General features: G+C 54.2%; 10 protein-coding genes across 10 annotated transcripts; all 10 read left to right on the plus strand.

The window, feature by feature from the left end:
- Window positions 1-318: 318 nt before the first annotated feature.
- DQ04_02131020 (hypothetical protein) lies at window positions 319-660 on the plus strand (the record flags this gene model as incomplete). Its single annotated transcript, XM_009311548.1, has 1 exon — window positions 319-660. The coding sequence occupies one exon, from the start codon at window positions 319-321 to the stop codon at window positions 658-660; it is 342 nt and encodes a 113-aa protein (XP_009309823.1).
- A 269-nt stretch (window positions 661-929) lies between these two features.
- DQ04_02131030 (putative protein kinase) lies at window positions 930-4,175 on the plus strand (the record flags this gene model as incomplete). The annotated part of the gene is made up of 1 exon (XM_009311549.1): window positions 930-4,175. One exon carries the CDS (start codon window positions 930-932, stop codon window positions 4,173-4,175), a length of 3,246 nt encoding a protein of 1,081 aa, XP_009309824.1.
- Window positions 4,176-4,682: 507 nt separating this feature from the next.
- Window positions 4,683-5,468, plus strand: DQ04_02131040 (n/a; the record flags this gene model as incomplete). Its single annotated transcript, XM_009311550.1, has 1 exon — window positions 4,683-5,468. One exon carries the CDS (start codon window positions 4,683-4,685, stop codon window positions 5,466-5,468), a length of 786 nt encoding a protein of 261 aa, XP_009309825.1.
- Window positions 5,469-5,787: 319 nt separating this feature from the next.
- DQ04_02131050 (TPR domain protein) lies at window positions 5,788-6,825 on the plus strand (the record flags this gene model as incomplete). The annotated part of the gene is made up of 1 exon (XM_009311551.1): window positions 5,788-6,825. The coding sequence occupies one exon, from the start codon at window positions 5,788-5,790 to the stop codon at window positions 6,823-6,825; it is 1,038 nt and encodes a 345-aa protein (XP_009309826.1).
- Window positions 6,826-7,138: 313 nt separating this feature from the next.
- DQ04_02131060 (hypothetical protein) lies at window positions 7,139-9,349 on the plus strand (the record flags this gene model as incomplete). Its single annotated transcript, XM_009311552.1, has 1 exon — window positions 7,139-9,349. One exon carries the CDS (start codon window positions 7,139-7,141, stop codon window positions 9,347-9,349), a length of 2,211 nt encoding a protein of 736 aa, XP_009309827.1.
- Window positions 9,350-9,561: 212 nt separating this feature from the next.
- DQ04_02131070 (splicing factor 3B subunit 5) lies at window positions 9,562-9,831 on the plus strand (the record flags this gene model as incomplete). Its single annotated transcript, XM_009311553.1, has 1 exon — window positions 9,562-9,831. The coding sequence occupies one exon, from the start codon at window positions 9,562-9,564 to the stop codon at window positions 9,829-9,831; it is 270 nt and encodes an 89-aa protein (XP_009309828.1).
- Window positions 9,832-10,118: 287 nt separating this feature from the next.
- Window positions 10,119-11,510, plus strand: DQ04_02131080 (hypothetical protein; the record flags this gene model as incomplete). Its single annotated transcript, XM_009311554.1, has 1 exon — window positions 10,119-11,510. The coding sequence occupies one exon, from the start codon at window positions 10,119-10,121 to the stop codon at window positions 11,508-11,510; it is 1,392 nt and encodes a 463-aa protein (XP_009309829.1).
- A 320-nt stretch (window positions 11,511-11,830) lies between these two features.
- DQ04_02131090 (hydrolase of HD superfamily) lies at window positions 11,831-12,400 on the plus strand (the record flags this gene model as incomplete). Its single annotated transcript, XM_009311555.1, has 1 exon — window positions 11,831-12,400. One exon carries the CDS (start codon window positions 11,831-11,833, stop codon window positions 12,398-12,400), a length of 570 nt encoding a protein of 189 aa, XP_009309830.1.
- Window positions 12,401-12,606: 206 nt separating this feature from the next.
- On the plus strand, window positions 12,607-14,538 carry DQ04_02131100 (hypothetical protein; the record flags this gene model as incomplete). Its single annotated transcript, XM_009311556.1, has 1 exon — window positions 12,607-14,538. The coding sequence occupies one exon, from the start codon at window positions 12,607-12,609 to the stop codon at window positions 14,536-14,538; it is 1,932 nt and encodes a 643-aa protein (XP_009309831.1).
- A 298-nt stretch (window positions 14,539-14,836) lies between these two features.
- On the plus strand, window positions 14,837-15,931 carry DQ04_02131110 (hypothetical protein; the record flags this gene model as incomplete). Its single annotated transcript, XM_009311557.1, has 1 exon — window positions 14,837-15,931. The coding sequence occupies one exon, from the start codon at window positions 14,837-14,839 to the stop codon at window positions 15,929-15,931; it is 1,095 nt and encodes a 364-aa protein (XP_009309832.1).
- Window positions 15,932-15,947: the final 16 nt, after the last annotated feature.

Here is a 15,947-nt window from a genome sequence, read left to right on the forward strand (position 1 = left end):
CCCCCCCCCCCCCCATTTGGGAGCACGTTGGAAGTGGCCTCAATCTGGATGTACTGTGGAATAGCAATTACCACTGCTGATTTGGAAGTGTTTGCCCGCTGTGTCAATGCACACCGCAATGTAGCCTTTTGAAAAAACTATCTCCTCTACCATCATTGCTCCGGATTCAATTCCCATTTCCGGGCTCGCGCGGGCTGTGGTCTCTTTATTGCTCTTTCTCTTTCTCTCTCTCTGTGCTGATACGGGAAAATCCCATTTTTGCTCTTTCCTTCTCTTTTTGGTTTGCTTACGTCTCCCTTTATTCATTTGGTGTGAGGAATGGAGACTGGTCTGACAGGGCGCCGTGTGCTGGAGGACGAGCTTCAACTCCTCAACGAGTGCCTCAGGGATGCACTAGCTGTGCACCTGTTCGTCACACGCTCGCTAGTGGAATGTGACGGAGGTTGTGGGACCGTCCCAACAGTGCGCACCCTGCTGTTGGAGGAGGAGGTACAGCTGTATCTGAGGCAGCTGCTGCAGAAGTACACATCCAGTCTCGCAATGCGAAAGAAGCTGAGGTCAGCAAAGAGTTTACACTATTTACAGTGTCTCACTGATGTGAACACACAAAAGGAGTTTATCCACGTGGCGGCGCATCCATCCTTTGCCGATAGTGTGTGATGCTCTCGTGACGACGAGTAGATTCCCACATCGGAATTTAGACGTGATGAGACTGTTTTTGCTTCCCTTGTCCCTCCTTGTCACTCTTTTTTTTTTTTTTAAATTTCTCTCTCGGTTTGTGCTTTCCTTTGCATATCCCTTCTCTTTTCTCTTTTTTTTTTGGTTGTTGTTGTTATTATGTGTGTGGGGGGGGGGGGGGNGGGGGGCTGGTTAGCTGGTTTTCCTTCTTGGTTGTCGCAAAGCTCTAAAGAGCGGGTGGGGTCCACCAAATGCTGGGAACCGTAGAGAAGATATCGCACGATGGCGAGTATGTGCGGCATGTGGAGCTCCGGCTTCCGCAGCGTGGCTCTGCGCGGGGACAGCTACTGTCAATAAGAACCTGCGAGCGGATTGGCCAAGGGTCCTTCGGCACCGTCTACCGTGCCATGTGTGAAGAGTACCCTAGGCTGGCGCTAAAGATCGCCACCGGGAAGAGCGCACGGCTTCGCCAAGAGCTTGAGGTCCTTAGCAAGGCCTGCACAAAAGGGAAGCTGCTACTGCCCCGGTTTGAATTTGGCGCTATTAATAAGGCAGGTGATCTTATTGCCGTTGGTATGGAGCTCTGCGTGCCGTGCACGCTGCACGATTTGCTCCTCGCAACGCGTCTTACCAATGAAGCTGACATGTTATTCATCGCCTACCAGGTTCTACAGGCCGTTGCATGTGTTCACGAGCAGCGGTGCATTCATAGAGACGTTAAACTTCAGAACTTTGTGTTTGATTTAGACGGTAATCTGAAACTCATAGACTTCGGATTGGCGTCAAGTGTGTGGAACCCGCCACCGGGAGACGTAGTGGCGGGTACTGTTTCGTTCATGGCCCCGGAAATGGCGCACAACGCCCTGCACAGAGATCAGCGGGTTACTGTTGGCGCTGCGGCAGATGTTTGGTCGGCTGGCATCGTCCTCTTCTCGATTTTCACACAGCGTAACCCCTACCCAGCGAAGACATGCTCGCTCACGTCCCCAGGTTCTGATGATGATGATGATGATGATGATGGAGGTGGTGCGGCATCCAACACGCTACAGAAAGATAATGCACGCCTCCTCCGCCGTGTGGCTTCTGGGGACTGGCGGTGGCCGGTGGGCTGTAGCATCTCCAACAATATGCGGCAACTGGTTGAATTTATTCTCGTCCGCGACCCTGAGAAACGGCCGGATATCCTAGCCATTCTCAGCAAACCCATATGGAATTTGCGGCGTCGCTCTCCGCCCGCCGCCGTCACTGCGTTCCTGGGTGTGCAGGACGACTTTCTGCTGTCACACGATGAGGCGCAGCTGCTGCGAGCCGTGGAGCAGCGCAGCGCAGATATTACTGCCAGTCTGATGGGTAGCCGCGCGAATAGCCCTGACGCGGATGCGGACGACACGGATCAGCGATCGTCGCTGAAGTTTGTGGCCAAGAAGGAAACGGCGGTTGGCGGTCTGCCAACACACCAGGTGTACGACTTTCGACCTGAAGCGAAGCAGAAGAAGCCTATTCGCGAGATATCCGTGGTGCTAGCCGAGGAGACGGCGAAAATGTGCAGACGGGGTGGTTTAAGGCAGTCGAAGGACGGCGCAGCGTCGGTGGTGCGCGGAAACTCCCGAACACGTTCTCGTGCAAACTCTTGTGCAAATTCCCGTGCCACTTCTTTGGCGACGGTGCATCGCAGTGACGAGAATGAGGACGACGAAAAGGTCAAGAGGGAAGGTGTGGCCGACCGTGGTGGGAATCCTACATCCGAAACACACGGCAAAGATGAAGACTCAAAGGAAACGGTGGAAGTTGAGGAAAAGAGGAGGGAAATGTTTTCTTCGGAATGGGCACTTGTGCAGGATGGGCACACAAGGGATGCGAAGACAGTAGGTCAGTCCACCACTCCAATGAAGAATGAAACCAACAGAAATGATGAACCTCCAAAGGAGGTCCCTGCCCCATGCACTAAGGGCGGCACTGCTGTGCGTAAAGGGTCGAGGGCACCCAGGGGGAAAGGAGGCGCAAAGAGAGCTGCTGAAGATATGGCGCCTGCCTCACTTGACGCTGTGCCGTCGAAACGACCGAGAGCAGAGAACGATAAAAGTGCATTGATCGATAAAGAGTTTGTTGTTCTCATTGCCAGAGAGACTGCGGTGCGTGCATCCGAAGAGGAGGAGTTGCTCTTGAGACATAAATGCCTCTTGGGTGGCTTTCGCATTGCTATTGAGGAGAGTCAGGAGCGGTTCAGCATGATATGGCTCGCAGAGGAGCAGCGGCGGTCTGCCGCACATCCGCACCGCTTTAAAGAGACAACTCGTATCAGCAAGAAGTACCAGTACGGCTTCGTTTGCGACTTGTGTGATTTCGAGTTCCTCCCAGATGGAAAAAACATCCACTTCTTTCACTGTTCTTGCGGCAGAGATTTGTGTCTGGACTGCCATGAGACGTACAGCAAGCAGTGTACTTGTGCCACATGCGGCAATGTGTACGAGAACAGCGTGGCGTTGCGCGATCATTGTCTAAAGGGCGCCTGCAAAGTGGTGGGGGCCCCGGCGGCGGCAACGTCAGCGAGTAGAGGGAGGACCTCAACCCAGATACATCCGCAGTCTTTGAGCAGCAACGTCACATCAACGAAATCTGCAACGCGAGCTGGCACTGCAAGACGAGGGAAGGCCAGCACACTTGGCACCACAACATCAGTAGTGGAAGCAGCCAAGGGTGCAGTTGTTAACGAGAAGAAAGTGAAGGCAGAGCATGTGGTACAGAATGAAGGTGCGTCTGGAACATCACCGTCGTCCTCGTCGCTGTTCAGTAGGCCCATCAACACACTGCCGCAAGGCCAATGGAAGCCGATGGAGCGCTTGTCGGTGAGCTACAGGCCTGTTCAGCCGACGGCGGAGGAGCGTGAGGCGCTACTCCATGGTGACTGGATTCGTCATTTTCATCTCTTCCCTGTGGAGGAGGAAGATGTGGAGCCAGTTGCCTTTACATACCATATCCAGCCGGGACGTACTGGCGCCATATTTTTGAACCACAGCTTTTCCATGCACTCCGCAGTAATTTCGGTTTTAGAGCGGCAAATGCTTATTGTGGACTACGTGGACACCTATGAGAACAGAGATGCGGCACGGGCGGTCTCATTGGTGCAAGCAAAATGTAGCGTGGAGAACGCCTTTAACCTCCTTCAGCGCGTTGTCGCCTACGACTGCAACATGCTAAAGCAGCACCGGGCCCCTGGCACCATCTCCGTCTACCGGAATACGCAGACGGCGGTGCGTTGCCAAGGGGATCCATTCGTGTACGTCCGCTGGTTCCGCTTCGACAGTGAGCGTTCTCTGAGTGCCTTCCTGCTCTCCAACGGGGCTGTGCAGGTGTTTGTGAGTGACCAGTACGAAATACGTTGGTTCGATGAGAGCCGCAAGTTCATCCTCCGCAGCAATGGCGTCTGTGAAATAGTAGATGATGCCACATTTGCGCTCGCCCCTGATGTGAGCCGCCTGTTGTACGATGAGTTTTAAGGGTGCATGCAGAACCGGAACACAGATACAAGAAAAAAATTTTTTTATTCGTTACCCTCTGCGTTCTCCTCTCCCAAGTGGCATTGTACGGCGGAAATTGAGAGAAGTGGCTTTTTTGTTTTTTGTTAGTGCCCCACGGGTGCGTGAAACTGTCGATGTGACGATGTAGCGCATGACGTCTCGCAGGTATATATATATATATATATAAGCATATATAGAGAATGAGTACAGATGCAACTTTGGTTGCCCCTTTCCTTCACATGGTGCTCCCTTTTATCCCCATTTCTTTCTTCGTTTCCTTCTTGGTATCTTTCGCATTTTCTCACGTGGCTGTGCGTACTGTATGTATTTTTCCTTTTTTTTTGCCTTTGTTCTGTCTGTTTCTGCCTCATCTCTATTTACTGCCATCCCGGGTTGAATGCGGGAACAGCAGCGACTCCGGAAGCACCCAGGCGCTCACAGAAAATAAACACAGACACACAGCGAGCAGGAGAGAAAAAATAAAAGATGTACGAGATGGAGACATTCCGTGAGCGCACATTAGCAAATCGCTATCAGCCGCGTCAGCACCTCCCGCCAAACTTTCCCGGCGTTCTGAAGGAATACGCCCGCGAAGTGCTCCGTGCCCAGCCAGATGACGTGCTACAGTGGAGCGCGAACTACTTCAAGCAGCTGGCGCTCGAAACTGACCCTCTGCAGGCGCGACAGCCACCACCGGAGCACTACACGGCCATTGTGGAGGATGAGGAGCGTGAGGTGCTTCTGCAGCGCCTCACCAAGATGTTTGCGGGACTTGACACGGAGAGTACTGACACTCTGCCCATGCAAACCATCAAGCAGGCGCTGCTGGAGTCGTGTGGCCTGACGCCATCGCAGGTGCTGTACACCCTGACATCCACGTCAGTAGCAGAGAGCGACATGGTAGACTATAAAGCCTTCGCCAGCGAGGCGGTTCGTGCGGTTCAATTCTTCCAAAAATCGAAACACGAGTTTGAAGTAAGTGACCTCGAAGACGCCACCGTGCACGGTCTGTCAAGGCGCGATGTCGAGCAGGAGTTCCTGCGCATCTTCCGCTATGTTGACGAGGCGGGTACTGGACTCCTCCCCATCGAACAGTACCAGCATGCCCTCGCCAACGCGCCCTATCACCTCACGAACCGTGACTTACGGTTGCTCCGCATTGAAGCGGTGCGGAACTCTACGGATGAGGTGGACTACGAGGCGGAGCTTGCCTACATGTTCGACCGGCTTTTGCTCGCAGAACAGTTCTTCCTCTTTGACGAGGAGTCGTGATGCCTTTCTTCTTGCCCTGCCATGCGATGCGCTCTCCATGTAAAGTCACATAGAGCAATGATTCTTATTGCTGTGAGAGACTTTCTATGATCATTTGCTTTGTGTAGAGACGAAGAGATGGGTGGAAATGTGATGCCTTTTCTCATTCTCATATCCACTATACTGTTTTTTTTTGTGTGTCTTCCTCTTTTTACTCGTCTTATCTTCTTCATTTTCTTTGTTACCGGCTTCTTCTTATTTTTTGTTTGTTTGTAGCTTCTGTGTGCCTGCGTCCCTTTCTGGCAGCCAGCACGGTGGCTTCAGCATTGTAGTTGCTGATATGGACGTCAAGACGCTTTTAGCACTAGCACAGAATGCGGTGGATGTGGGGAACATAAAAGCCGCACAAGAGTTTTACGAAGTCGCCCTAACGCGCACTCCAAACAGCATTGATGTACTTGAGGCGTACGCGGAGCTGATGATCCACTACATGCAGGACATCCCTCGCGCAAAGCAGATGCTGCGCCACGCCATTGAGGTGGACCCGCAGCGTGGCTACGTCAAGTACCTCAATCTCGCCCAGCTCTGTGACGCCGACGAGTCTCTGGATTGTTACCAGCGAGCCATTCAAATAGTTCATGTTGAGCTTCAGTCCTGTCGGAAGAAGAGGAAGCGGGAGGGTCTCAAGGAAACGCTTTCCACTGTGTATTGCGCCATCGCGGAGCTCTACCTGACTGACTTGTGCTACAACCCGGATGCGGAGCAGCGCTGCGAAGAAGCGGTGACCCACGCACTGAAGTTTAACGCGGAGAGTGTGGAGGCGCACCAACTGCAGGCGTCACTGCGCCTGAGCCAATGCCGCCCCGACGAGGCCCTGCAGTCGCTGCGCTGTGCGGTTAACTTGACCCACCGCCTCAGCGAGGCGCACCAGCCGACGTACGAGTCGAAGGTGGAGCTAGCCCGGCTGCTGATGCAGGTTTCGCCCGACGACGCCTACAGGTTCCTTTTAGAGGTTCTGCAGTATGGCGACAACAACCCGTACATCTGGTTCCTGTTGGGGGAGTCCGCGCGGATGCGTAAGCGGTATGTCGACGCGGCGCGGCTTCTGCGGCGTGCACGCGTAATGCTGACGATCTCCGACGGCGACGCAGGGGCGCTGCAGGAGGTGGACGCTGCTATTGCGCTGCTGGTGGATGAGATGGGCGGCCCAGCGGCTGTCGAGCACATCCCCAACCTCGACCACCCCAACCCCATCGAGCTCCTCCAGCCGGAAGACGATGAAGAGGACGACTGCAATGATACGAATGAGGATGGTAACGCCAACTTGGATTTGGAGGAGCCGGAGTGGGAGTCATGCGACGACGAGGACGACGATTAACTGCAGAGGACCATAAAAAAGTCTGAGGGGGGGAGAGAGTATATATATATGTGTGTGTGTGTGTGAGGGTGTATCATAATGCGGATAAGTGACGAGAACGGAGGAAATGACGAGAAAAATAACGAGACTAAGCAGATTGCAAGTCTAGATGTTAATTTATATATATATATATATATTTATCTTTGCACACAGCTCTCGTCTCTCTTTTTTTTACCTGTTTTTTTTTATTTCTACGTGTAGATAGATTGTGCTTCGACCTGGGGCGTGGAAACACGTTGGCCGTTGTGTGGCGCATTTGCGCTGAGTCACCTCAATGAGCCTCGTGACGAACCCGAAGCACATCATCATTGAAGACGACGACCTATGGAATGAGTCTTCTGACGCGAGGAGTAGCAATGAGGAGGAGCGTTTGTATCAAGCCCTTCGCGGCATTCGTAGTGAGGACGCTCACCGTGTGGGGTCTGACAGAGCGACAGAGGAAGGGCGGCCTCACCGGACCCATACAGGTCAACAAAAGAAGGAGAAACAAAAAGGGCCCCAACACCAACAGCAGCAAGCAAGAAAGCCAGTGAAGAAGCCACGGCGCAGTGACCCGAAGGCCATGGAGCGTCTCACGACACCCACCGCTGCCTCCAGGGCAAGGTCACAGCGGAAGTATGTGGATCAATTGAAAGAGGCGAAGCGGGAGGAGAAGCGCGCCTCGAGTGCGCCGAGGGCCATATCCCCAGTAGCGACGAAGGCGGGGATGCGCCTGTACGCAGCTGCGGTGGGGCAGCAGCGGCAGCTTGATCGCCTGCGGGCTGAACATGAGAAAGTAATGAAGCAGAAGGAGGAGAAACCAACATTCAAACCGCAGATCACTTCACTGGCCAAATGTCTGGGAGAGACGGGCTATGCAGCCCCACACGAGCGCTACGATAAGACAAAGGAAAAGATGGCAAAGAGTTTTTTGCTGCGAGAGCGGGAACGGATGGACCGCATCACGGCGGGGTGCACGTTTCAGCCAACACTGACAGCAGCTTCGGAGAAAATGGCTGAGATGCGCCGCAAGAGTGAGCCCTTCCATGACGCCGGTGAGCGGCTCTTTTTTGAGGGCGGCCATCGCCTCATCAGGCAACAGCTGAGGGAGCGTATTTTGGAACAACGAGCTGACAACCGCGTGATTGGTGGATTTCAGATCTCCCCAGGTGCGGCAAAAGAGTTAGCGGCGCGGCTGCTTAAGTGGCAGGAGATCTGCGACCGAAACCACGAGGCTGCGAAGGAGGAGTACGTGCGTAGCGCTACGCAGCCGCTCACGCCGAAGCCTCAGTTGGCGGAGCGGTATAGACGGCAAGATCACCCCAATCTGAGAGACGGCCATAGCCAGAAGAGGCAGCAACCCTCGTCTTCTACCTACAACCTCTCGGAGCGTCCACCATTGGATGAGCTCCGTCTAATGCGTCTTCGTGCGCTTTTCTTCAAGTACGCCCCCTCAGAGAAGTCAACATCTCTGCAGCTGCAGGATGTCAAGAGACAGGTTCGGGAGCTGTTCCCGGGGGACTCTGGTGTTGTTGCGGCACTCGCAGCTGATTTTAATGACATGGATGCAATCAGTAGAAGTGCATTCGTGGATAGCCTTTTGCGGTTCGAGCAGCGGTACGGTCCGCAGCCGTGGGGCCACCCAACAGGCGAGCACGTGCGCTCCGCCTTTGGTGAATCGCCCATTTATTCACAACCTGAGGGTGCGACGACACCACAACCCTTGAGACGGGCGAATTCGGCGCGCGCCATCTCGTCACGGAATAAAGATACCTTGATGCAGAATGGAGCAGAAGGTGTGGAGGCACCGGCGTCTCCGTGCCATTTGCCGTATCGCCTGGCGTCGTCATCATCCTCATCCTCGAGGGTTTGCGGGCGCTTGAAAAGGGATACGACTACAGACTCTAAGCACCGTGAACCCCGCTCTCAGAGAGAAAAGGCGAAGACGGTTGTGACAAGACAGTCGGTGAGCAGATCACCCTCTCAGCTTAGTGCGCTTGATAAGGAGCAGTGTTTGTTGGAGCAGCACGAGGCAGAGCTCCTCCGAAGGCAGAGAGAGCTCTTGGCGAAGACGAATAACACGATGCTGAAGGCACCACCGCCACCACCACCACCACCGCTGGTGTCGTCTTCCCGGAAGTCACAAGAGAGATTGCCAAGTCCGGGCAGCGTGGAGCTCTCGAGCTTTACAGAGGACTGTGGCAGCACGCCGAACGCCAAGTGGCCTGAAGAAATTGTGGCGGAGCTAGAGGCGCTTGTGGAGACGCCGGTGGAGCGTTCGGCAACCGCCTCGCCGAAGCGGCCCAATGCGCGCNCACTAGATGCAAGGAAGAAGGGTAGAGGTGCTGCTGGCACCTCAATTCCGTCCTCACTTCGGCGTGGTGTGAACAATGTGCCTGCACCTGGTGGTGCGAGGACGCTTGATGATCGGGTAGCCCAGCGTCGGTTGATTAAGGAGATTGAGGAGATTCTGGGCGGGGAACCCGGTCGCTATGTGGTAGATTAGACGTTGTATGTTAAATCTTGCCTGGATGTCTTTATGTGCTCGTAGACGGTGAGGTACTGCGCTGTGATGTGCTATTTTGGATGTGTCCATAACTGTGAGTTGAGTTTCATTATTGTGATGCACTACTGTAGTGCTAATGTTCTCTTTCTCTTACTCTTTTTACTTTTATTTTAACTGAGCGACAGTGCGCCTCCCTTGTCTACCCCACTCTGATGGGTGATCCGTTTGTACGGCCCGGGCTGACGTACCAGCCTCACATTGAGCAGGTCCTGCTGCGGAATGAAGGGACGCTGACGTTGGAGAGCAGCAAAGACGACTGGTTGCGCTACCAACATCGAGATACACTGGCAAGTTTCATCTTGCATCGTGACCGCCTAGAGTATCTTTCGCTGGTGGAGAATGTCGCGCCCGCACGGATGGAGCGCATCCTATTGGAGCGTGCTGTGGATCCTACTCGAAAGCGGGAGCGTTCGAACACCTGACAATCGAAGTGTGCCCGCCACTCGCAGGTTCCTGAGACGTCTGTTGTTCTTTTTTTTTTTCAGGCGGCGTACTGCCGTAAGAAAAAAAAAATGATATCCGTGTTTCAAGTGTTCGCTTCTTTTTTTTGTTTTTGCTTTGGTGCGTGTGCCTTTGTTTGTTTATCTTTCTGGCTTTGCTTTGTGAATCGTACTGGTGTGTTGTTCTTTTTTGCTTGTCTACTCCCCGTGGATACGATGTAGGGATACACTTCAGGCTGTTGGCGGGAGACGGATATTTCCTCTCCCAGATGAGGCTCCGTCTGCTCACCCCCTGCCCGCTTCACAGCGGTCGCTCCCGCGTGGCTAATGCGGCCGTTGCGGCTCCTGTTGCTGGGGCTGCCAGTACGCAGCGGCGCTTTCAAGGGCGAATTCCGAACAAGGGATACCGCCAGCAGCCGACGGTGCCTGATCGCCTGAAGGACGCCATGTCTCTTTTCGGTGCAGATGCGCACAACGTGACGCCAGACGATCCTCCTTACGTGCCGGAGGAGCAGCGGATGCACATGACAAAGGAGATTATGGGCAGCAACCAGTACATGAAGAACCATTCAAGGTTGGATCGACTGCGGGCCGCGCTGGACGCTGTACACAACGAGGGTCCTGATCACGAAGGATGGAAGGAAGTGTACCTCTTTCTTCGCACGACTGAGATGTGCTGCGAACTGCAAAAGGATCCGACAGACGTCTTCCCCAAGGGCAAGAAGCTGTGGATCAACTTAGATGAATGTGAGGAGAGACGACTTCCTGAGCTGATGCAGATGCCAAATGGAATGCTCGTGTTGCCAATCTTTTCCATGGAGGAGTATCTTGACCACTACTTCTCTCGTGTAGAAGCGTTCGAGTCGTGTTGGTTCCCTATTCCGAGAATGGGCACTCGCTATGAGGAGTTCTGTAAGTTGCCATTCCCCGTTGCGGCCGTTGGTGGCATGCAGCACTTCAGTGCGCTTGCGACTGTTGCGCTTCAGCCCTCGCAATTCGGTCTTCTCGTCAACCCTGGTCAGCGCACCAGTAAGTTTATCACGTACCCAGAAATGGTGGAGCTCGCGAGGCAGAAAAGCATGCGCCCCAAGGATCGAAGCACCGATATGAAACGCAAAAATGGCGATATTGAGGAGGATTTGTTCGAGCGGAGCTTTCGCTGTGGGTTTGACACGCGTAAACTTACTATGCAGCGCGTAGAGCCGTCTCGGGTGTTGGAGCTGCTGCGCAACCGCCCAAAGATACCACCAGTGGCACAGTTGGAGCTCCATCTCCTTTTATTTGCGTATGAGGCCATCTCCAAGGTCTTTGTACGCACAGTGGATACCCCACGCTGGCGACGCGTGTTTGGCGCCACTGAGAAAATGACTCAGATTGATGTCGTCTTCGATGGTGGGAAGCCCGATCGGGATATCTTTGAGAGCATCAAAAAGTGGAGCTTTATGGCCGAGTTCAATTCAAACGTACACATTGAGTTCACAAAGAAGGTTCCAGAGGCGAGAGAAGATGATGGTATGATGGTTGTGTATGACTCCGCTGACGGGCAACTTCTGCGTAGCATGAAGGCCTTCCGAGGCGTCACCCTTCGACGGGCAATAGGCTACGATGAACCTCTTCTTGACGCACACGGTAACCCAACGTCCTTTACGGCCCGCGAGTGACAATGTTATTGTGTTGTTGGTGTTGTGATAGTGGTGGTGGTGGTGGTGGAAGATGATGGTTGTGAGTTGTTCAGCGCCACAACCTTTACGGATTTTGTTTCTTCCTGTCGGTATCGCTCCTCATTGTGGGTGGAAATTGTTGGGCTTGTTCCTTTTCTTGTTGTATTCTTGCTCTGTTGGGCTATGTATACGTTTGTTGCAGCCTTTTCTGACAAATGCCATTATGTGTTTTTTTTTTGTTGTCTTTGTTCTCTTTGTTGTGCTGCTGTTTGCGTCTCTCCGCACAGTAGATAGCTCCACTTCGTGACAGCTGGCTTAACATGTCGTCTGACACGATTTCATTCCTTCACACTCTCGGGAAACTGAAGGAAACCGAACGAACCGGCTGGGTTGAGGCGGGCATTCCCAAACCAGAGTCGGTGTCAGACCACATGTATCGCGCAGCCGTCATGTGCATGATGTGCCCCGACACATCACTTGACAAAAATAAGTTGATCCGCATGGCGCTCTGCCACGACGCTGGGGAGAGCATCATTGGTGACATATCACCGAAGATGGGTGTGCCCAAGGATGAAAAGTACCGTCAGGAAAAGGCAGCAGTATTGCATCTTAGCAGTCTGCTTGGGGGGGACTCTCCCCTCTCAAATGAGCTGTCGCAATTCTGGGAAGAGTACGAAGCACAGAATTCGCCTGAGGCGCAGTTTCTGAAAGACATTGACCTTCTAGAGATGGTGACACAAGCACACGCATATGAGAAGGCGTACCCGGAAAAAGACCTTGGTTCGTTTTTTAAGTCAGGCGAAAAGATCAAACATCCCTGGGCGCGAGAAATCTTTGAAACACTGCAGAATACGCGTCCAGCACAAAAAGACCGCGTTGCACAGGAATGAGGCTGTTGTGGTGCCATGTACAAGTTCGTCGTTAAAGTGTGTGTTAATAGTTTTGTGAGATCATATGGCTAAATTTTACTTCTTTTATGTCTTCTCTTTTGCTTTTGAGTCAATTTTTTTTTTGCATTTCGTCGTGCTTTTTTGTTGCCTTTTACTGTTATTATTTATTTATATTTTTATTAAATACGGCATCGGATAGAAAGGGAATGGACGATGCAGGCATCCATGCGCGTGTGATGAAGAGCTTATCGGAAGAGGGACTGCTTAGCGTGGCACGGGAGGCGGCACTGAGTTTTATGGGTAGGCAGCCGCAGCAGCTCCCACCCCTGTCCGCGCTGTCCGCCGATGTAGGGAAGGCGGTGTCTGCCCTGCTGGTCCTCACGCGAGCACTGAATCAAGGCGACGCCGCCTTTGATGCCGCACTGCGCAGCGGCCGGCTCGCCTGGGTGAATCTTGGGGAGCCGCTGGAACTTACAGGTGGTCTCACACGTCACGAATATATTTCGGCGGTGATGACGTACAGCGACCACCTGGTGTGGTTCCGTGGACTTTGGTCTCTTCTGTTCCGCTCCGTGTGCCCGTCGGCATCGTCGTCGGAGGTTCCCCCGCATATATTTGCTGTGTCTTGGTCTGAGGTGCGATGCGCCAACAACATGGAGTGGATTCGTGCGGCTCAGTCGGCGGCACAGAAGACGCTTGTTGCAATAGAGTCAGGGAATGCACCATGTTTAATGTATTTTCTGTTCATATTACAAAAGGCGCTTGCAGTGCGAGTTATTCTGTTGGAATGCATTTCTGGGATGATTGAGAACTCCACAACGTGCGTTGACATCATGAATGTTGTGCGGTACATGTACACAGCATACGAGGCACAGCAAGAGATGACTGAACTTCAGGCGGTGTGGGAGCGTGCCGGTTTGTTCTCAGATGCCCAGACTGCAAATTGCGTGCGTCAAGATTGCCATGATGATAAAATGTGCGGTGATCTCTCAGACCGTCGAGGTGCAGATGCGGCATTGCGTTTTTGCACGGGACCGAAGAGGCTGTTCCCAACATGTTGCCCTTTTCTTTGGATTCTGCAGCGCCTTGTGTGGTCACTGTACGGGGGTTTCTCGCTCCTTTTCCGCAGCTGTCTATTGACGCTACCGTTTGTCAGACCGCACGAGAACACTCTGCAAGAGAACGAGGAGAATGAAGAGGAAGAGGAGGGGGAGGAGGATGGCGGTGACAAGGCCACACATAGCGAGGACTCTCTACAAACAATGGAGAGGATATTTTCGCAAAACAACTCAATCATGCAGAAGCAACAAGGAAGGCGCGGCGACTTTGGTAACGCCTCTTCCAGCGCCGGGGACATTGCCTCGCTGCGGTGCACGCGAGTCCTCACGCTGGCGCCGTCTGTGTCGGTAGATGCTTTGACAAGCAGCACAAAGTCGCGGCGTGAGGTTCCGTCAATTGTGCGTGGCGACTCCATGCAGCGTCTCGGTGGTGAGGAAGAGTCGTTGCAGGTGGCGTTCGTTGTGCCACAGCCGCCTTACTACTTGAGCTTCGCAGACACACCGTGCAGCGAGAGAGAGCTCCTGGACGCGTGTGGCTGCCACCTGCTGGCGGAGGCACTCTGGAACGCCACACACGAGCGGCACGGTGCGACGCTGTTTGTCCTCACAGACTGCACGCACCGGCCGGGAAGGCGGGCGTGGCAGAATAACTGCTACACAATGCTTGCCAGCCCTGACGGCACAGAAGTGCGACAGGGACTCGACCACTGGGTGCTAAACTTCGTCTTCCCCGCTTCGCGCCTCTCGGCGAATGCGGGGCTGCGCGCGCAGCAGGAGTCTGCGCTGCTCTGTGCTGTCGTGTTTCAGGCGCTCGGCTCGACGGCGCGTCGGCTGCGCTTCACGAACGTCGGCTCAGTATTTCACGTGGTGCGCAGCGGCAGCGAGATGGACGGGGGTCGTCTGTACTTTGTCCTCCTGCTGCACCGCGACGCGGCGTCGTCGCACCCACTGGACGGAAGGCGCGGCGACGACGAAGAGGAGTCGCGCTGGGCGTTCCGCTCACTGGAGGAGGTCAGTGCCGCGTGGAGTTTATCGCACTTGTGCAATTTGGCTGTCCGGCTGGCGGCGTGGGGTGTGTGAATTCGAAACATAATTCCGCGCTCTGTACTCGCAGTTGACCGTCTGGGGGGACGCGAGATCTCTCTGTGGTTCTTTGTCTCTTTGACGTTTTGTGCCCCCATGAGTTGGGCTGCTTTCATTCTTAAACCAACAAGCACATGCAAACACACACACACACTTTCTCTCTCTTTCTCCTTCGTGCCCTCACTTATCCGCATACTTTTTTTTTTTTTGGTGTCCACCCGTGTTGAAGTCACGGTAAACGGGGTAACGACACTCCACCTTGCATAACAGCCACATTGTACACATTCTGCTGCGGATGCCTCCCACCACAGCGCTGCGCATCGGTACGCCAGACCGCCGCCTCACACCTGTCTCACGGAGAGAACAGAGCAACACACCTACGCGGCATTTTAGTGCGGAACGGTCGAAGTTCTGTGGGAAATCTGTTAGCGCTAACAGCACACAGGTGTGCAGTGCTGCTAAGGACCGTAGCAGTACGAGGAATAACGCAAAGACAGATGGACCGCTGCGGAGCTCCGCCTTATTTGGTGATCGACCTGCCGCTGCCACGACCATGTGCCACACACGCAGCATATACACTCCGCCCCCGACAAACCCGAAGCAGGCAGAAAAGTTCTGGAATAACATGTGGGAGAGCAACGCGCGGATGACTGAAATGCACGAAAAGATTTGCCAGAGTAAAGGTATCGTTCTTCGCCCCAAAAAAGCATCGGATTCTTGTATCTCAGAGAGTACGGCGGAGCGATGCGGCAGTTCCACGAAGCAGAGAGCAGGAAGTTCTCAGCCGACGCTGACGCGGGTGCGAAACACATCTTCTACCGCGTGCCGGCGGGCGCCATCCAGCGAGAATGCTCGACGAACGCCCTCCCCACTCGTTCGCCGAAGGCCTGAGACCCCGGATCAAAAGAGGGTCAACGGCTACGCGCACACTCCAGCTACTCATGCTCCTGCTGCTGCTGGAGCTGCTGCTTCCGCCAACCGCGGCGCAAAGGCCAGGGGTGTGAGAAATGGGCCAGGTGAGTGGCCGATGACGTCAGGAGCAGCAAAAACGCGACAGCGGCCTACCATCTCCGCTGCAGCAGGTGCTGCTGCCGCAACGAGAGTAAAGACGAACGGAACCTCTGCGGTTGCAGAGTCTCGCATTCGACGCAGCAATGGCCCACTGCATCGCACACAAACCCAGCGTCCGCATGTTGGTGACACACCTGTACGGGCCTCAGGCGGGAGCATGTCGGGGGGCGCGTCTCCCAAAACCATCTCCTCGCGGCGTATGAATTGGCGGACGGAAACGGCACCGTACCTCGAAGGGAGTGGCGGTGAACAATCGAGGGGGTGCTCACCGAAGAAGCTGCAGTACGAGCAATGTGACTCCCTTCGCGACGTGGTGTAGTAAGCTCCCTTGGGGG

This window comes from Trypanosoma grayi (genome assembly GCF_000691245.1).
Source record: "Trypanosoma grayi strain ANR4 Tgr_213_V1, whole genome shotgun sequence".
Lineage (NCBI taxonomy): Eukaryota > Euglenozoa > Kinetoplastea > Trypanosomatida > Trypanosomatidae > Trypanosoma > Trypanosoma grayi.